This window comes from Leucoraja erinacea, chromosome 1 (assembly GCF_028641065.1).
Source record: "Leucoraja erinacea ecotype New England chromosome 1, Leri_hhj_1, whole genome shotgun sequence".
Lineage (NCBI taxonomy): Eukaryota > Metazoa > Chordata > Chondrichthyes > Rajiformes > Rajidae > Leucoraja > Leucoraja erinaceus.
The window spans coordinates 64531794-64546035 of NC_073377.1; the positions used below are offsets into that span (position 1 = coordinate 64531794).

At 40.8% G+C, this 14242-nt stretch overlaps 1 protein-coding gene across 1 annotated transcript in view; it reads left to right on the top strand.

Moving 5' to 3' along the window:
• kdr (kinase insert domain receptor (a type III receptor tyrosine kinase)) overlaps window positions 1-14242 on the top strand; it is a 74814-nt gene that overhangs the window by 30260 nt on the left and 30312 nt on the right. The window contains exons 12-16 of the mRNA XM_055648367.1: window positions 1933-2041; window positions 6121-6468; window positions 6778-6924; window positions 11765-11896; window positions 13711-13817. Of these exons, the coding sequence (XP_055504342.1) occupies window positions 1933-2041; window positions 6121-6468; window positions 6778-6924; window positions 11765-11896; window positions 13711-13817 (843 nt within the window). The remainder of the gene's footprint in view (window positions 1-1932; window positions 2042-6120; window positions 6469-6777; window positions 6925-11764; window positions 11897-13710; window positions 13818-14242) is intronic.

Sequence of the window (14242 nt, forward strand, 5' to 3'; positions counted from 1 at the left end):
TCCACACAGAAGATTAGTGGGCAAAATTAGAGCACATGGTATTGGGGGTAGGGTATTAACATGGATGGAAAATTGGTTGGCAGACAGGAAACAAAGAGTAGAAATTAACTGGTTCCTTTCAGAATGGCAGGCAGTGACTAATGGAGTGCCGCAAGGCTCGGTGCTGAGACCGCAGCTATTCACAATATATATTAATGATTTAGATGAAGGAATTCAAAGTAACATTAGCAAATTTACAGATGACACAAAGCTGGGTGGCAGTGTCAACTGTGAAGAGGATGCTATGAGGATACAGGGTGACTTGGATAGATTGGGTGAGTGGGCAGATGCATGGTAGATGCAGTATATTGTGGATAAATGTGAGGTCATCCACTTTGGTGGCAAGAATAAGAAGGCAGATTAATATCTGAATGGTGTCAGATTCGGGACAGCAGAAGTGCAAAGAGAGCTGGGTGTCCTTGTACATCAGTCATTGAAAGTAAGCATGCAGGTACAGCAGGCAGTGAAGAAAGCTAATGGCATGTTGTCCTTCATAACGAGAGGATTTGAGTACAGGAGCAAAAGAGGTCCTTCTGCAGTTGTACAGGGCTCTGGTGAGACCACACCTGGAGTATTGTGTGCAGTTTTAGTCTACAAATTTGGGGAAGGACATTCTTGCTATTGAGGGAGTGCAGAGTAGGTTCATAAAGGTTAATTCACGGGATGGCGAGACTGTTATATGATGAAAGAATGGAACAACTGGGCTTGTATACACTGGAAGGATGGGAGGGGATCTTATATAAACATGTAAAATTATTAAGGGATTGGACAAGCTAGATGCAGGAAACGTGTTCTCGATGTTAGGGGAGTCCAGAACCAGGCGTCACAGTTTAAGAATAAAGAGTAGGCCATTTAGAACATAGGAGAAAAAACCTTTCCACCCAGAGAGTTGTGAATTTGTGGAATTCCCTGCCTCAGAAGGCAGGGAAGCCGATTCACTGGATGCATTCAAAAAATAGTTAGATAAAGCTCTAGGGCTAACGGAATCAAGGGATATGGGGGGGAAGGCAGGAACGGGGTACTGATTGTGGATGATCAGCCATGATCACATAGCAGACTTTGGGAGAGCTCCCCCTCCCCTCCCCCCACTCACCATCAACAACACCACTCCCCCTCGGAACCATCAACTCCAAGGCCCGGAAATGGGGGGCCACCATCGACTCCACAGTCAAAAGGCCCACAGAAGATGTACTTCCTGCGGCAGCTGAGGAAACACAATCTGCCACAGGCAATGATGGTCCAATTCTATACGGCCATCGTAGAGTCTGTCCTCACCTTCTCCATCATGGTTTGCTTTGGCTCAGCCACCAAGCACGACATCCAGAGGCTGCAGTGAATCGTCTGATCAGCTGAGAAGGTTGTTAGCTGCAACCTTCCCCCCCATTGAAATTACTGTACACTGCAAGGGCCAGGAAGCGAGCGGGTAAGATCACCTCTGACCCCTCTCACCCTGCCCCAAACTCTTTGAAGCACTTCCCTCTGGAAGGCGACTCCGGACTGTCAAAGCCACCACAGCCAGACATAATAACAGATTTTTTCCTCGAGTAGTAGCTCTACTCAATAACCAAAAGTCTGTAGCCTCCTTTTGCTCTGGTGTTTTACTTCATTCACATGTTTAAACTGTGATGTTTTATTATTAATGTTCAATGTTTTATGTGTCATTCTTAATTGTTACTGTATATCGTGTTGTTAGATGCGAGCGGAACACCAAGGCAAATTCCTTGTATGTATGTGTACATACTTACTCAATAAACTTATTCTTTAATTCATTCATTTCTTTATACATTCGAATGGGGGTGCTGGCTCGAAGGGCCGAATGGCCTACTTTGCACCTATTTACTATGTTTCTATGTTACCTGTAACATAAATATTACCACTTTTCTGATCTTGTAGATGGTCAGCACTCTCGTGATTCAAGCAGCCAAAGTCTGTGCCAAGTACAGATGCCGAGCCATTAACAAAGTTGGAGAGGATCAGAGGATTATCTTCTTTTCTGTAACCAGTAAGTATGTCATATTTGCTGCAGGTTCTCTTTGAGAGCCCCATCTGAAGGGTCTGCTGAGAGTTGAATTTTGTGATTTGATATCTGTATAAGCAGTGAACTTGCCAATGAACTGTACACTGCAAGGGCCAGGAAGCGAGCGGGCAAGATCATCTCTGACCCCTCTCACCCAGGCCACAAACTCTTTGAATCACTTCCCTCTGGAAGGCGACTCCGGACTGTCAAAGTTGCCACAGCCAGACATAAACACAGTTTTTATCCACGAGTAGTTGCTCTACTCAACAGCCAAAAATATGTCGCCTCCCTTTGATCTGGTATTTTGTTGGTTCACTTACTTGATCAATGGTGTTTTATCATTCATTTTTTATTATTATTAATGTTTAGTGTTTTCCGAGTTATTCGTAACTGTCACTGTATGTCATGTTGTTACTTGTGGGCGGAGCACCAAGGCAAATTCCTTGTATGTGAATACTTGGCCAATAAACTTACTTACTTACTTAACTGAAATACTGCCCAACCTCTTGAAGAAGCTGGGTTTTTTTCTGAATCAATATTATGATAAGCAAATACTCAGCCAAGATAATTTTATGAAGAGCTGTTTATAGTTTGCAAACAACGTGACATTTTCTCTGCAGTCAAAAAAATGAAGGGTGCAGCATTAGCCCTGTTGTCATGTGAACCTTTGCCACAGGAGATCAGACCTGGGTGAAAGGTCATAGACAATAGGTGCAGGAGTAGGCCATTCGGCCCCTTAAGCCAGCACTGCCATTCAATGTGATCATGGCCGATAATTCACTATCAGTACCCCGTTCTTGCCTTCTCCCCATATCCCTTGACTCCGCTATCTTTAAGAGCTCTGTCTAGCTCTCTCTTGAAAGCATCCAGAGAACCAGTCTCCGCCGCCGTCTGAGGCAGAGAATTTCACACATAGAGAGTCTCACAACTCTCTGTGTGAAAAGGTTTTTCCTCATCTCCGTCCTAAATGGATCCTAAATTGATTCTTAAACTGTGGCCCTTGGTTCTGGTCTCCCCCAACATCGGAAACATGTTTCCTGCCTCTAGCGTGTCCAAACCCTTAATAATCTTATATTTTGCAATAACGTTATATATGCAATATGATCCCCTCTCATCCTTCTAAATTCCAGAGTATACAAGCCCAGCCGCTCCATTCTATCAACATATGACAGTCCCGCCATCCCGGGAATTGACCTGGTGTACCAATGCTGCACTCCCTCAATAGCAAGAATGTCCTTCCTCAAATTGGGAGACCAAAACTGCACACAATTGCACACTCCAGGTGTGGTCTCACCAGAGCCCTGTACAACTGCAGAAGGACCTCTTTGCTCCTATACTCAACTCTTGTTATGAAGCCCAACATGCCATTTGCTTTCTTCACTGCCTGTTGTACCTGCATGCTTACTTTAATTGACTGATGAACAAGGATCCCCAGATCCCGTTGTACTTCCCCCTTTCCCAACTTGGGAAAAGCTGGGAAACTCAGGGACCTGAATCTCCAAGTTATAAAGGTTTAGCAGATTGGGGTGTGATTGAGGAGGCATCAATCCCATCTTAAAAAAAATGTGATGGAAAGAACTCAACTATTGATTACAATATATTTTTATTTAAAAATTTGTGAATTCTCTGTATTGAATCTGATAGAGACAACTGAAAAAGATTCTCAATTCCTTGTGCTTATCTTAAGTTGAATTATTATATTTGCTTATTAATAGCTGACGAGGAACATTGAATAGTGATTGAGGCAATTACTGTTGCTGTCTCGATTACAGTGAGGAAAACATTGAATAGGTTGTTAGTGAGCAGTGAGCCACTCATTTAGCTGAGTAAAAATTCACGTTCTACTTTATTACCGTGGTGCTTTTGACTTGCTTGATTGTTCAATTTAGGCAGGGTACCAGTGGACCATGCCAATTGTTCCTAGCAGAAATAAGGCCCTTAAACCTCTAAAATCCAGAAAAGCTGGGAAACTGCAAAGACAGAAATCTCCAAGTTACCTAAACGGAAAGAGCAGATTGGAAAGAGTGTGATTTGAGGAGGCATGAAAATGGCAGATGGAGTTTAATCTTAAATGTGAAAAAATGTGATGGAAAGAACTCAACAGTGAACATCTGATTATAACCGTATATTTTTGATTTGGAAAAAAGATTGGGTGGTAATTTGGTATGCTAGCCTTTATAAATCTGATAGAGTACAAAGCTGAAAAAAATTGTACAATTCCTTGTGAGACCACCAATCTGGAGTTGAATGGTATATTTTGCTTATTAATAGCTGAAGGATGTCAACAAATTGAGAGAGTGATTGAGGAGATTACTGTTTGCTGGGTCTCGATTACAGTGAGGAAAAGGTTGAATAGGTTGTTAGTCTCTGGAGCAAGGTGAGGGGGACCACTAGAGGTCTTTAAAATGATGAGAGGGAAAGACAGAGTTGATGTGGACAAGCTTTTCCCTTTGAGAATAGGGAAGATTCAAACAAGAGGACATGACTTCAAAATTAAGGGACAGAAGTTTAGGGGTAATAGGGTACCAGTGGACCATGCCAATTGTTCCTAGCAGAAATAAGGCACTTAAACATCTAAAATCCAGAAGCCAGGTATGCACTGCCAAAGACAGAAAAAAAAAAAATTGTTCGGCATGGACTTGTAGGGCCGAGATGGCCTGTTTCCGTGCTGTAATTGTTATATGGTTATATGGTTATATGGTTATAGATTTCAAGTAAAATGCTGGGGATTGCCTCTTGCATCGTACAATAGATTAGGGCGAGCAGTGAATGCAAAACTCCATTGATTTTAAAAGGGATTGGAGGGTTGTGGATTTGGAAACAAAGAAGATAAATAACTTACTTAAAAGTATTTCATGGCAGTTTGACTGATTTATTTATTAGCATTGTTTAGATACATTTTGAACAATAAACAGTTTGACAATAGACAATAGGTGCAGGAATAGGCCATTCGGCCCTTCGAGCCAGCACTAACATTCAATGTGATCATGGCTGATCATCCACAATCAGTACCCCGTTCCTGCCTTCTCCCCATATCCCCTCTCTGCTATTTTTGCTTCAATGTTAATAAATAAAAAATATCTCCAAGTGTCATTTAAACACAAAAATAAATAATTCACAGCACTTAATGGGAGAGTAGTTGGATTTGTTGCTTTGCCAGGTGTCAAACTTTCAGGGTATGTTGCCAGGAATCTCAAATGTCTATGGGCTGTGAATGTGACCCTCTGATTCTGGACCAGTTTAACACCAAGGGTCTATAGATTCTAGATGGAGGAATTTGGCTAGCAAGGTTTGGTCCAGTGATTCCTTTAAGACAATAGATACAAATATAAGTAACTTAGTAATACAGTCACACAAATAGTTTTATGACTCACTGAATTTCCAGCATTTCATGAGTGTAATTCCTTTCTCATAAAATGAATCCGGCTAATAAATGAAATATTTTCCTTGTCAGAGTCAATTTGAGTTAGTTCTTCTGTCAAAAGTGTGAGCAGTTTGGAAAGCATTTATATCCTGCTTGGAAATAATTACGTGACCTCATTAGGTTTGGGAACCAGTCTTGGTGAGGCCAATTCTCTTTTATTAATAATTTGTCTAATGAAGTTTCATCAATTTTTTAGGAAAATTATATGTGAGTATGGGACAGATAATGCAAGACGCTCTGACAGCTTTCCGCAGGTTTACAACGTAATTGAATATAATCTTTGACCCACAAGTAGTTTTTGAAGTTTAACCACTTTGAATTAAAGCTGCCTAAATTTATGCATTTCATTTAAAAAAATGACTGAATCTAACTATGGGGTAAATACATTTATATTTAACATCATTTCAATCCAGAATGCATCAGATTTTTTTTTTTGACATTCAGCATTAGATAATGTGCACTTCAAAAGAAAAAAATATCTATTCATGTATTTAGCAGTAAACAGCAAACATTTATGTATAGGTCCACAATTACTGATTTATCCAAGAGATTATGCTGAACATTAAATATTACTTAAATCAATGGTCCATAACAAATGTATAGAATAAAGACAATTGACTGAGTCTTTTTGTTTTTTCAGGGGGCCTTGAAATGAGTTTGCACCCTGTTCATCCAATTGAAAAGGACAATGTAACTCTTCAGTGCAGAGCTGACCGATTTTCATATGAGAGCTTAAAGTGTTATAAACTCAATCCAGCAACTCTTGAAAGCCTCCGTCGTACTCCTGCTAACTTTACTTGTGAGCATCTCAAACGCGATGCACAGGAGGTGGGTTTGAGCGTGAATTCTGGCCACAAGACTGAGAATATCACCATCGAACTGAGGTTCAACAATATATCTCTTCAAGATCAAGGAGATTATCTGTGTGAAGCCCAGTATAAAAAGACAGGTGCAAAGCAGTGTGTGAGGAAGACTCTCTCTGTAGAAGGTGAGAAATATATTGTTGTATTGGAAGAAAGCATTGGGATTCTACCCCTTTTTGTCAGTCAAGTTGAGGAATGTTTGCAAAGGTCAAAGGTGAAATAAAGAAATTGGGCATGCATGGTTAGCATCTTATAATGTGATAATAACAGTTGCTTTGCTCAGATACATCACTTGTATGGGATGTATCAGTATAACTTGTCTCTCTGTTTAACAAACTGAGTTATCATAACCCATCATTTAACATTTCCAAAAATTATTTGTGACAACTGTCAAAGTGTTCATTGACTGAAGTTTCTTCTGATATTGACTGCAGCTCAACAGGCTCCTTTTGTGCTTCATAACATGACCAACCAAACTGTGAACATGACATCTTCTATTGAGATGAAATGTGATGTGGTTGGGGCACCACGGCCACATATTATGTGGTATAAGAACGAGAAGCAGATTCTCCCAGCATCAGGTAGGATGCTTATAGTTGTTCCATATTATTGCTCTCTACTGTGTTATATTCAATCAAAATGACTCTCATTGTTTTGTGACAGTTTTCTCAAGCCAACACATATCAAAGTAACAAAAACAAGATACAAAGTGTTGGAGTATCAGAATGGGTCAGGCAGCATCTCTGGAGAACATGGAAAGGTGACATTTTGGGTTGGAACACATCTCCCGACCTGAAACGTCACCTCGCCAGATATAATGCCTGACCTGCTAAGTTACTCCAGCACTTGGTGTCTTTTTTTGTAATCCAGCATCTGTTGTCCTTTGTTTTGACTAAGTACATAACACAATGTATTCGCACTCCCCTTGACTGAAAAAGCCTCCACTCTGTTTTAGATCACTGCTTATCAACTGCAAGTAAAATGTGTGCAACATTGGCTAAGGATAGTACCTGCTTCTTCAGCTATTCGTGCTACCAAATGATACTGGGTCACCATCTCACACTGACGGATGTCCTCATGTTCACTCCATGATAACCATATAACAATTACAGCACGGAAACAGGCCATCTCGGCCCTACACGTCCGTGCCGAACAACTTTTTTTTCCCTTAGTCCCACCTGCCTGCACTCATACCATAACGCTCCATTCCCTTCTCATCCATATGCCTATCCAATTTATTTTTAAATGATACCAATGAACCTGCCTCCACCACTTCCACTGGAAGCTCATTCCACACCGCTACCACTCTCTGAGTAAAGAAGTTCCCCCTCATATTACCCCTAAACTTCTGTCCCTTAATTCTGAAGTCATGTCCTCTTGTTTGAATCTTCCCTATTCTCAAAGGGAAAAGCTTGTCCACATCTACTCTGTCTATCCCTCTCATCATTTTAAAGACCTCTATCAAGTCCCCCCTTAACCTTCTGCGCTCCAGAGAATAAAGACCTAACTTATTCAACCTCTCTCTGTAACTTAGTTGTTGAAACCCAGGCAACATTCTAGTAAATCTCCTCTGTACTCTCTCTATTTTGTTGACATCCTTCCTATAATTGGGCGACCAAAATTGTACACCATACTCCAGATTTGTTAATTGAAGAAGAGATGGATGGGAAGAATATTTCAATGTTCGAGAAACAATTAAACATTGAAAGATTGAGACTGAGTCTTCACAGCAAATAAAATGGAAAAATGCTGGAAGCACTCAGCAGATCAGATAGCATTTGCAAAAAGGTGGCACAGTGGCCCTGTGGTAGAGTTGCTGTGCCAGAGACCTAGGTTCGATCCTGACTATGGGTGCTGTCTGTACAGAATTTGCATGTTCCCCCTGTGACTGTGTGCGTTTTCTCTGGGTGCACCGGTTTCCTCCCACACTCCAAAGATGTGCAGGTTTGTAAGTTACTTGGCTTCTGTAAAAATTGTAACTTGCCATATCATGTTGATAGAAGAAGAATTAGGCCATTCGACCTATCAAGTCTACTCTGCCATTCAATCATGGCTGATCAATCTCTCGCTCTTAACCCCATTCTCCTGCCTTTTCCCCATAACCCCTGACATCCCATTGTCCCTAGTTGTCCCTATTGTCCCTAATGTGTAGGATAGTACTGGGTGATTGCTTATGCGGTGCGGACGTGGTGGGCTGAAGGGACTGTTTCCGTGCTGTATGTCTAAAGTCTAAAGAGAAACAGAGTTAATGCCTCAGAGTGAAGATTCTTTGTCAAAGCTATAAAAGTGAGAAAACAGGTTAATTTTAATTGCAGCAATGATGAGGGAGAAATGAATGTCATAAAGGGAAAGTTTTTGAAAATATGATGCCAGGGTTGCACTACTGACAAGCTGCTGGTGAAATCATGTGATTGATAGGTGAATTAGGGCAGCTTATACGAGGGCACATAGATACAAGGCAAAAAGGAGTGTGATGGAGAGTTACAGTGACAATCAACTGGAAGGGCAGAACCAAGATTTTGAAACGAGGAACCTCAGATGCTGGTTTACTAAGGAAAGACACAAAGTGCTGGAGGAACTCAGCATGCCTGAAGAACATGGAGAACATGAATGTGGTGTTTCAGGTCAGGCCCCAACAGTTTGAAGAAGGGTCTCGTCCCAAAACGTCACCCATCCATGTTCTCCAGTGGTGCTGCCTAGAAGATATCTAACTGTAGTAGCAGGGAAAAAGGAAAATATCTTGAAGAAACCTGAACTGAGAGTCTTGGTGTGAGAACAAATGCAATGGAGACAGAGGAATTGATGAATGGAATCGCAGAGGAGGAGGAATTATAGTCAGAATAGTTATGGGAATCTGTGGGCTGGTCTGTGATGGATGTATTTACTAACCTATCCCCTGAGATGTGGAAAGGGATGGAAAAATGTGTATTTGGACTTTCAAAAAGCCTTTGACAAGGTCTCACACAAGAGATTAGTGTGAAAAATTAGAGGACATGGCATTGACATGGATAGTGAACTGGTTGGCAGACATGAAGCAAAGAGTAGGAATTAACCGGTCTTTTTTCAGAATGGCAGGCAGTGATTAGTGGGGTGCCTCAAGGCTCGGTGCTGGGACCCCATTTATTTACAATAAATATTAATGATTTAGACGAGGGAATTAAATGACATCTCCAAGTTTGCGGATGACACAATGTTGGGTGGCAGTGTGAGCTGCACGGAGGATGCTATGAGGCTACAGGATGACTTGGACAGGTTGGGTAAGTGGGCAGATGCATGGCAGATGCAGTATAATGTGGATAAATGTGAGGTTATCCACTTTGTTGGCAAGAACAGAAAGGCAGATTATTACCTGGATGGTGTCAGTTTAGGAAAAGGGGAAGTACAAAGAGACTGTACATCAGTCACTGAAAGTAAGCATGCAGGTAGAGCAGGCAGTGAAGAAAGCTAATGGCATGTTGGCTTTCATTACCAGAGAATTTGGGTTTAGGAGCAACAAAGTCCTACTGCTGTTGTACAGGGCCCTGGTGAGACCGCACTTGAAGTATCGTGTGCAATTTTGGTCTCCTAATTTAAGGAAGGACATTATTACTATTGAGGCAGTGCAGCGTAGGTGCATCAGGTTAATTCCCGGGATGGCGGGACTGACATATGATGAAAGAATGGGCCGACTAGGCTTGTATTCACCGGAATTTAGAAGGATGAGAGGAATAGGTCATTTAGGACTGAGATGGAAAAAAACTTCACCCAGAGAGTTGTGAATTCTGCGGAATTCTCTGCCACAGAAGGCAGTGGAGGCAGATTCGCTGGAGTATTTAAGAGAGAGTTAAGGGAATTAAGTGATATGGGTAGGTATGTTGCAAAGCCTACCTGAAACGTCGTTGAAAATCTGCCCCAGCCCGTGTGTGTGATTTTGGCGTTGTTTAGAGGGGCGGGTTTAAAACACGATTTTCACTAGGCTGTTGCAATCGAAAATGTTCAGCCTAGTAAATCATTAACGAAAAATCGCTGAAAGACCCCGACGCAAAAGGTAATATTAGTTTTATAGGCCTTGTATAATAATTATCGTAGTTTAAAAATCACTCTCTAAACCCGCCACCTCTCGCAGCCCCAGGGTTTTATAAAGCAAACAATTAAAGGTATATACCTTATTTTTACATTAAAAAGGGCTTCTTTAGAACCCTTTATACAAGTTTAATATTGCGAGTAGCTCATTTTGGCCCCGTTATATCCCACAGTATTTTTCTGGGCATTTGAGGGCGCAATGTGAACGTTCTAAACCAGCGCGTTCATAGGATCCCACTGGAAAGCTGCTTTAAAATGGACTTTAATATACAGCAATTGAACACTAAATTCCTTCCATTTGGCCTATAAATTAATGTAAATGAGATTTCAAAATCATGTTTTATTGTGAATTATTTATAAATATTATTTGGACACTTGGGCTATTTAAAAATGTTAATCATTTTTAAGAATGGATCATGTTTAGATCTAGCCATGATCATTGAAATTTGAACTGGCGGTAATTATATGTTTTAATTTCAGGTCATCCAAGTTAGATTATTTTATATTTGTTTCAGAATGTTTCAATCTACGATAACTGAAAATTTCATTCAGTTCTCTTAATTTTTAAGAAGGTTATGGCCTTTTGACAGCACACGATCACAGCTTTTTTGTTATGTCCATAGAAAATCAATAGGGACAAGATGCTAATTTCCGAGTATGATAATGGCTATAACGTTTTAAATACTTGAGATATGAAAGTGAATTAGGTGTCAAATTAAACTTATTTTTATGCTTTATCTGATGGGATAAATTACAGACTTGATTTTTTAAATCTCAAAATTTTGTAACATTGCTAATATGGGGGAAAAGCAGGAAACTGGGTACTGACTTTTGATGATCAGCCATGATCATATTGAATGGCGGTGCTGGCTCGAAGGGGCGAATGGCCTACTCCTGCACCTATTTTTCTATGTTTCGAAGAGACTGAACAAGTTAAAATGAAATCAGGGAAATTGGCAGCAAAAATTATGAAATTTTCACATTTTAATGAGCACAGGAAGCAGCACCGATATCATTCTTAATGCTTCAGAATAAATACTTGACTGCTGAGTGTTTCCAGCATTTTCTACTTTTATTTGAGATATACAGCATCTGCGATTTTTCTTCGATTTACAATGACAGCAAGTACATATTCGCGATTTCTATAGAAAGTCAAGATAAATGTGTAAACTTTAGAAATAATGTACAATAAGAAGTAGTAGAAAAAAGCAGGACTTGGCAACGTGACAATTCTTTTTTTTGGTGCCTTGTTATTTAGCAAATTCTGTCATTTTTGTCACCACTGTGAATTGTGACATTGTGAGTTGTGCAGGAAATTGAGTTTTATTGATCTAACCCCTTGTGCCTCTTCATTATCAGGCATTGTTCTCGGCGAGCTGAACAGGACTTTGACCATCCAGAGACCGAAGAAAGAAGATGAAGGGGTGTACAAGTGTGAGGCTTGCAATCTGCAGGGCTGTGCTGAGACCTATGCTGCAATTGCTGTAGAAGGTTAGAAGAACAAACCTACTTGCTTCCACATGCCATATAGCTCATATTTATGTACCATCTAGCATGCAGCATTAAATGTTACTAAATGTTATTTTAAGTAGAAAGCAATGGTTGCACCAAGCTATCCATCTGGCGAGTAGTTCAAATATAATAAATGTGAATTTCTCACACTATTACATTGGTGTGGTGAATTAATTATTTGATCTCTAATTTCATTCATTAAAGTGAATGAATTACTGAATGTAGTTTGTTTTACAATTATTATTTTTATTATTGGCTTTTTGTTCCAAGGCCAGTGGTATTATAGTAATGTGACATGTTATACACACAAAGCACCATGTCAGTACAATATAACCTTTCATGGTGAGCTGAGACTGCCGAGAATAACATCGCGGAGCTGCGGGTCTGTGGAGCGGGCAGCTGCGGGTGGCGGCGCTGTCTTTAACATCAGGAGCCTGGGATCTCTCGATGAGATCGCCAGTGGTGGAGCTCCAACCGTCGCGGCCTTGTCGACTTCGGAAGCCGCGGTCTCCGGTAAGGAAGCGGCCATTCCAGGTGTCCCAAGCCGCTGTGAGGACTCTCCCGACGCCGGAGCAACAGCACCCTGCGAGAACGGCCTGGAACATCAGGCCTCCGTAGAGGCAACTGTGGAGGCCTCAATAGGCCCGGCTATCGGTGAACTGGGGTTGGGGACTGGACATTGTGCCTTCCCTCATAATGGAAACCATTGTGAGGGGATGTTTTATGTTAAAGATTCGTATTGTTCCATTTCCAAGATGGCTGCCGAAAGGGAGAGTGAACGCTGGCGCGATTAGCTGCCGCTGCTCTCTCTTTGAATGGTGTATTGTTGATGTCTTTACTATTTATTTTTTTTTGTTTGTTTTGTTTCATTCCGCTTACATATTTTGTAATCTGTTTACTAAATTTTGTAAGGTGGCCTTGAGAGTTCTTGAAAGGTGCCCACAAGTATAATGTATTATTATTATTATTATTATTATTATTAAAAACCCATTCTAGATTCCAAGGCTTGCACCAAATGATTCAAATATTAATCAAAGGATTCTGTCATCATCTAACACAGACACTCATCTATTAACCATCATTGCCTTCAAACACTTACGCAAGATCATAGTTCCTCCACCATCCTGCACCCCTGCATTCACAGCACTCTATCTTCATATTTATTGGAGACAAGCTTTTAAAATATTTTGATTCACATTCTGGATTTCTGTCATGGATTACTTGTCCCATGACACAGTTGTACTGCTGGTAGAGCAGGTGCCTCACAGGACCACACACCAGCTTCGAACCCGACCTCGACTGCTGTTTGTGTGGAGTTTGCATGTTCACCCTGTGACCATGTAGGCTTCCTCCAGGTGCTGCAGTTTCCTGCCACATCCCAAAGACGTGCGGGTTTGTGGGTTAATTGGCCTCTGTAAATTGTCCCCAGTGTAGGGAATGGATGTGAAAGTGGGATAACATAGAACAAGTGTGAATGAATGATCGATGGTCAGTGTTGATTTGGTGACCTGTTTCCATGCTGTTTCTTACATTATTAATTCAGGCGTATACTAAACTGTATTATGGCAAATGGTATTTTGTATTATCCAATGTATCAGTAGATTAAATTAGATTTTTTTTTACTTGACAATATTTATATGTAACAAACTCACTTTAATCCATCGACCTCCCTGCTGTTTCACTCCTAATGCAGGATATATCTGTGCTATTAATCTGTTTCTCAATAAACTCCCACCCATCTGTAATCTGCTGAACCAGCACAAATCTGAACAGATTATTCCCTTTTTTTCTAGGAGTCGACAAAAAGACAAATGTTGAGCTGATTATCTTGATTGGCACCGGAGTGATTGCCATGTTCTTTTGGCTGCTTCTAATAATCATCATTCGAAAAATAAAGCGGGTAATAAAACAATCCCACCATTGTCCTGAGAGAGCTTGCACTGTCTGACAAATGAAAACTGACTGTTTCTGTTTAAAGCAACGTGCACAAATTTTTCTTGCTCCCCATAATGCTGCTGCATGACTTAATGAAGGAACGACTAATGTGTGTGTTAATTGGAATTGCCATTCATGTAAAAGAAAAAAACCTTATTGCCCATCCTGCATGTTCACAGGCCCGACAAACTGCATCACAGTGAAGGCTGAAGTCATCGCAAGCGAGGCGTGCATGTTCAGTTTGGCTCGTGTGCTGTGCGCTTTTGTTTGTTTGGCAACATTTATTTCTGGATCGTTGACTGCTCTGTGTCGTTTCTCAAAGATCATTCAAAGGAGCACAGTCATTCTGTTGACACTAGGTGAGCGGATAAAGTAACTTTCAGTTGTTGT